This window comes from Cebus imitator, unplaced genomic scaffold (genome assembly GCF_001604975.1).
Source record: "Cebus imitator isolate Cc_AM_T3 unplaced genomic scaffold, Cebus_imitator-1.0 Scaffold441, whole genome shotgun sequence".
In the NCBI taxonomy this organism is placed as follows: Eukaryota; Metazoa; Chordata; class Mammalia; order Primates; family Cebidae; genus Cebus; species Cebus imitator.
Genome location: NW_016107756.1, coordinates 1,684,550 through 1,693,579, shown reverse-complemented (window position 1 = coordinate 1,693,579; position 9,030 = coordinate 1,684,550). Strand labels below are relative to the sequence as shown.

Genomic DNA, 9,030 nt, shown 5'->3' with positions numbered 1-9,030 from the left:
TCGGAGGAGACCGGGGTCCTGGTGTGTGCAGCCCGTGTGAGTTGAGGGGGGCTGGTCTGTGAGTGGGGGGGCTGCTGGGAGGAGGCGGGGGTCCTGGTCTCGGCAGCACGTGTGAGTTGGGGGGGGCTGGTCTGTGAGTGGGGCGCCCACAGCCCGTGGGCAGCACCCTGGTGGCGCACGCTCCTGCTGGGTGCAGCTCGGGCCTGTGTTTGGCAAAGCCTGGCTCCTCCGGCGGCGGTGGGGACGGCGACTGTGGCTTCGTGGCGGGCTGGGGCCTCCCTTCCGGAAGGGGGCTCCGGCGCGTGGGGACCCGGGTGGCTCTGGGGGTCGCCCCTGCTGGGCCAGCGCGGGAATCCGGCTGCGTCTGGGAAGCGGCCTCCTCGGTCCTCCTCCACCCGCCACGGCCCAGCGACCCCGCAGGACCGGCGGCCCCACCTCGCGGCGCCACGCGCGTTTCCTGTGTGTTGGGAGCGCGTCCCGGAGGCCAGGAAGGGCGGGTCCTGCGGGGCCGGAGCGGGGCCGGGTGGGCGAGACGCGGGGGGCGCTGGGCGCCGCTGAGCCGCGGGTTCGCCTCCGCTTCGGGCCCGGAACGGCGTCAGGGGCTGCCCGGGCCTCGCTCCTCCTGTCGCCGGGAGGGGACGCGCGGGGCGGCCGCGGGGCGGGGCGGACAAGGTCCGGGAGGCGGCGCGGGGTCGGGAGCGGCGGGCGCGGGTGTAGACCTGCCTCCCCCCCCCCGCCCCTCCCGCCGCCGCCGCAGCGCGGACCCGCTTCCTGTCTGCCCTCCAGCCCGGCTGCCATGGAGGAGGAAGAGGAGGCCATAGGCTTGCTGGACAAGGTTCTGGAGGACGAGGATGTGTTTCTCCTGGAGGAGTGCGAGCTGGGAACCCCGGCCAGCCCCGGCTCAGGGTCCCCCTTCCTGGTGGCTGTGAAGGTGGGAGCGTGACACGCCCTGGGGGCCGGGAGGGCCGGGCCGGCGGCCGCGAGGGAGCGCGGCAGACATGGCTGATCCGGGCGCCGCGCGGGCGGCCGAGGGGAGTCCCTGGCTGAGTCCGCGGGGGTCCGGCTGCTGCTCCCCCGGGAGAGGGGCGAGCGGCTTCCCAGCTCAGCCAGGCTCGGGCTCCAGCTCGGGGCTCCAGAGGCTGTGCCCAGAGTCACCCGGGGGCCTCCCGGGAGCGGGGTGGGCAGGAACACCATTTCCACAGCAACCGTGGGGGGCGCTCAGGACCGGCGGAGGGGCCGCCTTCTTCCACCCCGGAGGCGAGAGGCTGTGTGCAAAGGGCAGGAGTCAGGGGTCACTGAAGGAAAGGACTGGACCAGCCAGGCGTGGGGGGGGGGGTCGCTTTGAGGCAGGTGGGCAGGTGGGCAGGTGCCCTTCACAAGGTGGGATGGGCTGGGGCGCGCTCTGCAGCAATGCCCTGTGCTGGGGGAGAGGCTGCTTCCAGGGAGATAGTGCGGGCAAGAGTCCCCCTGAGGGGCAGGGCTGCCCGGAACCCCCAGCCCTGGAGGCCTGGCGCCCTCTCCACAGCGGCCCTCTTCTCCCTCGCCGGACACGCCTCTCAGAGCTGCACCCTCAGCTTTTTGCTCAGCTGCCCTCATTCCGAGTAAGAAAGGAGGGCCTGTGAGGATGTGTGGCTGGGAGTCTGCGGTGCCGAGCCAGACCACCTAGCCCCGCGCCCGCCTATCTGCAGGCCCTAGAAGGCCTGGTCACAGAGCATGGCTGGGGACGGGACACTGTCCCTTCCCGGCCTCCCCGCCCCTCACGGAAGATGGGGACCACAGCCCTGCCCCACCCACTCTCCAATGTGGCTCTGAGGAGGAGCCAGTGGAGGTAAAAATAGCCCCACGGTAGATGGCTGGTGTGTGGAGTCTGGGTGGAGCCGTGGTGCAGGCCAGGCTGGGGGGAGCTGTCAGAGGCTGCAGAGGCTGGCACCCCACCCCATGTTCTTGGATCTGGTGCTGGCATAGGGCGTTGGGGGCAAATCACATCTTCCGGTGGGCCCAGGGAGGCCTCTGCACTCTGACCAGCCTTCCCGCTAGGAACAGGGTGGCAAGAAGTTCTGCTCATGAGCTGGAAGTCTGGCTGGGAGCCTGGCAGTGCTGGGATCGAGTTGTGGCCCTAAGGGGCCTTCTCCGGGGTCCCCCAGCTCAGGTGTGGGCCCACGCCATGCTGCCTCCTGCACCTCCCCTTCCCCTGGACCCTGGCTGTGCCTCAGCTAAGCCCATATTCATTCTGCTTAGAACTCCAGACATCTGCCTCCTCAGTGATAGCCCATCCTCCTGGGAACAAGGACCACGATATACCATGGCCCAGTGCTGCACGGTGCTTGGTGTGTGGCTGGTGCCAAGGAGCACCTACAGAATGCGGGAGGCCCATGGGGGTGCACGGAGGGTGTACGGGCCCCCAGCCTCGCTCCCTCTCGGAGGCGTTCTGCTGCAGCGTGCACGGATGCCCAGAGAGCCTGAACACACATCATACCTAAAAACGCTGCTCCTCCTCGGTCCCCTTGAGCACCTGGAGGGGTCTTACACTCCATTCTGCTGCCGGCATGGGGGAAGGGGACCTTTCTTGAATGCCAGGGAGCTCCAGGCTCCCCGCCTCATCCTGAACACTTCCAGAAGTCCTCCCTCTTCTACTGGCATTGGCCTCAGAGGGTGGCTGCAGAGAGGCGGGAAGAAAGCTTGTGCATTCACTCAACAAACACTCTGAGATTGGGTTCTCTTCAAAGCACCCTGCCTGGCACTGTAGGGATGATGGGAGGAACAAGGTGTGATTCTTCCTCACAAGGTGTTCAGAGCGAAGGCAAGCACAGGGAGTAGGAACACAGCAGTCAGAGGGGGCTGGGCGCGGTGCCTCACGCCTGGAACCCCAGCACTTTGGGAGGCCGAGGTGGGTGGATCACCTGAGGTCAGGAGTTCAAGACCAGCCTGACCAATATGATGAAACTCTGTCTCTACTGGAAATACAAAAATTAGCTGGCTGTGGTGGTGGGCATCTGTAATCCCAGCTACCTGGTAGGTTGAGGCAAGAGAATCGCCTGAAGCTGGGAGGCAGAAGTTGCAGTGAGCCGAGATCGTGCCATTGCTCTCCAGCCTGGGTGACAGAACCAGACTCAGTCTCAAACAAAAACAAAAAAAAAGAAAAGAAAGTCGTTAGGGCTGGGCAAAGGGCACCAAATTCGGGGGAGAAGAGAGCACTTGCAGTGGGGGGGACTGGGTGCATGCGTGTGTGTGCGTGTGCACCTGTGGGTGTGTGTGTGTATGTGGGTGTGTGTGTGTGTATGTGGGTGCGCATATGTGGGGGTGTGTGTGGGTGCGCATATGTGGGGGTGTGTGTGCGTGTGCACCTGTGTGTGTGTGTGTGTGTGTGCACCTGTGGGGGTGTGTGTGCGTGTGCACCTGTGTGTGTGTGTGTGTGTGTGTGTGTGTATGTGGGTGCGCATATGTGGGGGTGGGTGTGTGTGTGTGCCTGTGAGTATTTGCACATATGTGGGTGCACGTCTGTAGGGGTGGGTGTGCGTGTGCAGGCCAGGGGTCATTTATGGATGGTGCACTTCATCCTGGGCTGCGGGCAGTCTTGGCAACCCCTCCCTGGCAGCTGGTAGGAATCCCAGGCGATCCTCTTTGCTATTACTTTACTTCAGGGGTACTTACCTTAAGCAGTAGTTACGTCCTGAGCTTGTGCCCAAGTGCCAGGCCCATAAATCAGCCCTGTTTCCAGTATGATTTCCGAGACGCTCCATCTTCCTGGGAGCAGGTGCAAAGCTGGCCACAGCTCTCTCCAGAACAGCAGCTGGGGTCTGCTGCGCGTCTCAGCCCAGAATGACCTTTGAGGAGTCACTGGTCTGTTAGACTGATCGTGCAATTAGCAATAGCAGCATCACGTTCTTTCTGTAAAATGGTGTGTACTCTCTAGAAACGCTTCATGCCGTTCTATTTAAAGATAGGCAGGGCTGCAACAGGGGCCTTGTAGAAGGTGCTATTTTAAGGAACTTACTTGTCAGGAATAAAAACCCTTTTGTAACGTGGATTAACCCTTTAGGTATTATTCTGTGCCAGTTTTTTTTTTCCTTTTGAGACCGAGTCTCACTCTGTCACCCAGGCTGGAGTGCAGTGGTGCAGTCACGGCTCACAGCGGCCTCCATCTCTGAGGCTCAGTCTCAGTCAGTCCTCCCACCTCAGCCTCCCTCCCACTGCAGGCACATATCCCCACGCCGCACCGTTTTGTGTGTTTGTAGAGACAGGGTTTCGCCACGTTGCATAGGCCAGTCTCTAACTCCTGTGGTCAGGCGATCTGCCCACCTTGGCCTCCCAAAGTGCTGGGATGGCAGGCATGAGACACTGAGCCCAGCCCAATTCTGTGCCAGTTTTTAATGGATCGTCTGAAACATCTCTATTTCTGCTTCACTTGCCCAGGTCTCTTCCACTTCCACACACAGCGAAAGCCACGCCTGTGTCCCCCATTTGGAGGTTCTTCTCAGTGCAGGCCCCACAGTTGGTGATTTAAGAGGTGATCAGTTGCACCTTGGTCTCTATTTTGCATTATAGTAGTTAAGTATATACTTTAATATATATTAGAAAAAATATGACTTGTACATTTTTCTTACAATTTCAGGTATAACATGTAGGATAAGACTGCTTTCTACAAGTCAGTTCTTGGTCGGCTGTGGTGGCTCACACCTGTAATCTCAGCACTTGGGAGGCCAAGGTGGGTGGATCATTTGAGGTCGGGAGTTCAAGTCCAGCTTAGCCAACATGGCAAAACCCCATCTCTACTAAAAACACAAAAATTATCTGGGCGCAGTGGCTCATACCTGTAATCCCAGCACTTTGGGAGGCTGAGGTGGTCGGATCACCTGAGGTCAGGAGTTCAAGTCCAGCCTGGCCAACATGGAGAAACCTCATCTCTACTAAAAACACAAAAATTATCCAGGCAAGGTGGTGGGCACTTGTAATCCCAGCTACTTGGGAGGCTGAGGCAGGAGAATCACTTGAACCTGGGAGACGGAGGCTGCAGTGAGCTGAGATTGTGCCATGGCACTCCAGCCTGGGTGACAGAGCGAGACTCTGTCTCAGAAAAGTTCTCGTAAAGAACAACACTGAGTAAAGAATAGTGCAGGTGGTGGTGTGTGAGTAAGGCAAAATTCTAAAGGTGGGATTTGAACAACCAAAGTTTCAAAAGGACACTGCCTGTACCCCATGGCCCTGCCTACAATCTCAGACAGCAATGGAGAGCCCAGCATATGAGGAGCCACCCTTCAGGAGAGGGTGGCTGCTGCAGTTTGGTCTTTGTTCCCCAGCAGGTGACCCTGTTCTAAATCCTGCCAAGGAAGCAGCTGAAAGAGCCTTCCTCAGCGCCTGGCCCTGGGCAGGAGAGAGGGTCTCTAGCTGTCTCTGCACTGCCTCAGCCTGCAAGTGGGCCAGTTGTCCTGAGGCTGATGCTAGGTGTGGGCAGAAGCAGCCCCGGGCATGGGCACACCCCCCCAGGCCCAGTGGCATCCACTCAGATGGGCCAGTTGTCCTGAGGCTGATGCTAGGTGTGGGTAGAAGCCCCAGGCATGGGCACACCCCCCCAGGCCCAGTGGCATCCACTCAGATGGGCCAGTTGTCTTGAGGCTGATGCTAGGTGTGGGCGGAAGACCCAGGTGTGGGCACACCCCCTCCCAGGCCCAGTGGCATCCACTCAGATGGGCCAGTTGTCTTGAGGCTGATTCTAGGTGTGGGCAGAAGACCCAGGTGTGGGCACACACCCCTCCCCACCAGGCCCAGTGGCATCCACTCAGATGGGCCAGTTGTCCTGAGGCTGATGCTAGGTGTGGGTAGAAGCCCCGGGCATGGGCACACCCCCCCCACCAGGCCCAGTGGCATCCACTCAGATGGGCCAGTTGTCCTGAGGCTGATGCTAGGTGTGGGCAGAAGCCCCGGGCATGGGCATACCCCCCCAGGCCCAGTGGCATCCACTCTGGCAGATCCTGCTGGGTACTCCTGGCAGCCAGCCTCGGCACATGGCCTGACTTCTGCTGTCTGTGACGTCTCAGGCCCTTGCCTCGTGCCCCGTAGCTTGGAGTCACAGTCAGGGAGTCCGCCTTGCTTGTCTTGGAGATCAGCGCTCCTGGGGAGATTGTGTCTTTGCTTATCCTGGAACCAGGCATTTGGAGGCTTTCGTTAGCCTCTCAGCTCTGAGGAGGACCAGGCCTGAGCTGGCTGCAGCTTACCTCTAGACACTGTCCCTCCCAGAGTGGCCTGACGTCTTTGGTTGGCGGCTTCAAGCTGCCAGCCGTCAGCCTAGCAGACTGTGCAGGACGCCGAGGACAAACGAACCCACCACGGTGGGATTTCGTAAGTCCTGGCTGGGAGGAAGTGAGGACAGGCAGCTTCCCGGGGCTGGAGGGTGGCAGGGAGTGGGGCCTGGAACTCTCCAGAGAACTTGCCCCGGAGGAGTCTGGGTGCATGGGCACCTGTGAAGCGCTCCTGGGGGCACAGGCCATCTCTTTCACCTTCGTATTCCCAGGCCTGGCACCCATCGGGAATGGACGAGTGAATGGTGAGCCCTGGTGTTTGATGAGATAAAAGTCCCCCACAGGGATTGCAGAAACACTCCTGAATTTCCTGATGGTTCCGAGTTAGGAATGATGGAGTCTGGGGTGAACAGAGAAGAGACGGGAGATAGAAGAGGCCTTTCTTTGGCAGTAACTGAGCAATGGGCCTCCCATTAGCCAAGCGTGCCGCCGCTAATTTCCCATCTGGAAGCTCTCCAGCGCCTTTACTCCCATCCCAGCCGAAACTGCAGAGTGGACAGGGCCCAGAGTGGGGACGCCGGGGCTGACTCTGTTGCCTTTTGTGGGAGGGTCTTCCTGAGAGGGCTTCCCATCAGAGCCAGCCTTTCATGACTGGATTGTGGATGGGAGTGCTGAGGACAGGATCTTGCAGAAATGGGCGATTACAGGTCTGCGGGGTCCATGCTTGCGCCAGGGGAGGGGACGGTCCTTCCCCGTCTTAGTGTGACCAGCGCTACAGTTAAGCTCCGTGTGCCCCAAGTGACTTCCTTTAGAGGGTGTTTGCTAAACCCTCAGGCACACCCTTGGTGGGCAGGGAACAGGAATGGGGTGCTAGCCCCCAGCACGGGGATGCATTCCCATTTGTCAAGGCTGGGAAGCCACAGGAAGGACCCCCAAGGGTCTGATCTAGAGGGGTTGGGCTGGGAGCCGGTCCAGGCTCCAGTCTTGTCCCTCAGGGGTTTGTGTGCTGGCGGCCATGCAGGCCACTGCAGTGCGACTCTCGCTGTGCCTCAGGAAGACAGTATCACCTGCCAGACTGTCAGACTCCACTGAGTTGAACCAGGAAGACTGAGTGCTGAGCACCCTTCCTGGTACTTGCGAAGCCTCCACATGTAACTAGTGGCCCTTTCTAAAGCTTGGGGTCTGCCCTGCTTTTCTCACGCTGCTGAAACAAATCGCCGCAAACTTAAGGGCTTAAAAAGACACAAATTTATTCTCTTGTAATCCCAGCACTTTGGGAAGCCAAGGTTGGCAGATCACCTGAGGTCAGGAGTTTGAGACCAGCCTGGCCAACATGGTGAAACCCCATCTCTACTAAAAATATAAAACTTAGTGGGCACGATGTCAGGTGCCTATAATCCCAGCTATTCAGGAGGCTGAGATGGGAGAATCACTTGAACCTGGGAGGGGGAGGCTGCAGTGAGCCGAGGTCACACCACGGTACTCCAGCCTGGGTGACAGAGCGAAACTCCATCTCCATCAATCAATCAATCAATCAATCAATCAGTAAAATACAAAGGAATCTCCAGGGCAGCACTGTTTCTGGAAGCTCTCAGGCAAGCTTGTCCAACCTCGTCCCACGGGCCACCTGCTTTGAATGTGGCCCGACACAAATTTGTAAACTCTTAAAACATTATATTTTTTTTCTTTGAGCTCATCAGCTGTTGTTAGTGTTACTGTGTTTTATGTGTGGCCCAAGACAATTCTTCCAGTGTGGCCCCAGGAAGATCGAGCGCCCCTGCTCTAGGGCAGCGGATTCATTTTCCCTGCTGTTTCTAGCTTCCAAAGGCTCCCTGCATTCCTTAGCTCATGGCCCCATCCTCTGTCTTCAAACCTACCACTGTTACGGTATCTTCCAAACAATCCCTCACCACCACCCTTTCTCTCTGGCTGTCTCACTCCCCTTCTGTGGCCATGATGCCTCGGGGAAAGAGGGAATTTGGGGCAGCAGGTAAGGAAAGAACTGAAGACCAGAGACCTTAGAAGATGAGGAAGCTGGTGCTCCGGCATGCGGAGAAGACCGAGCGATCTCATGGCTGTGGGAAAGACTGGGAAAGGCCTGGGCCACTGCAGGTGTTTTATAAAGGATCTGCTGGACCCCGTGTCCCAGTCTAGGGCCGAATCTTTACTTGTTTGTTTTTTAGATGTCTTTCCCACCAGATTCTAAGCCACGTGAGAACAGAGACCCCTGACTGTTTCCCGTTGTATCTACAGAGGCTGGTGGACGTTCAGTAGCTGTTGATTGAATGAATAAATGGACACATAGCCCGACTGAATTCTAAAGGGCTCATATTTTGCAGCACTGATATTTGGTCCTTGGCAAGCATCGGGCAAGGTGGCACTCTTAGAAGGTGAATCCAGCTCCCGTTTGTGGGACAGGCAGGAGGAGAGAGGAAGAGAGGCAGGAAAAGTCTGTTTGGAGAACTCAGTGGACACAGTGGGATGCAGGGGGCCTCAACCACGGTAGAAGGGAGAGGTGGGACAGGAGAACAGGAGGGGAGACGGATGAGCAGGGAAGGGCTTGCAGAGATGAGCAGGGAGGTAGAGAAGGGCTTGGGGGCTCAGTGTGGCGGAGGAAAAGGGGAGAGAAGGAAGACGGGCCAGGATGACTCTTGGGGATCCTGGCCAAGAAGAACAACTTTCCGTGTGTTTTCGCTGAGGAAATGTTGGGGGTACTTTCTCTGAAATGTTGGGGTACTTTTTCTGAAATGTTGGAGTAATTTCTGAAATGTTGGGGTACTTTCTCTGAAATGTT

General features: G+C 58.5%; 1 protein-coding gene across 4 annotated transcripts in view; it reads left to right on the top strand.

The window, feature by feature from the left end:
* Positions 1 to 9,030, top strand: part of LOC108290716 (active breakpoint cluster region-related protein) — a 165,279-nt gene that overhangs the window by 72,442 nt on the left and 83,807 nt on the right. Inside the window, exon 1 of one of the 4 annotated variants that reach the window (XM_017510606.2) lies at positions 759 to 931. The exons of the other annotated variants lie outside the window; for them this stretch is intronic. Within the exon in view, the coding sequence (XP_017366095.1) occupies positions 797 to 931 (135 nt within the window). The 5' untranslated portion in view covers positions 759 to 796. Of the gene's footprint in view, positions 1 to 758; positions 932 to 9,030 lie in introns of those variants that run through there. 4 annotated transcript variants of the gene reach the window in all.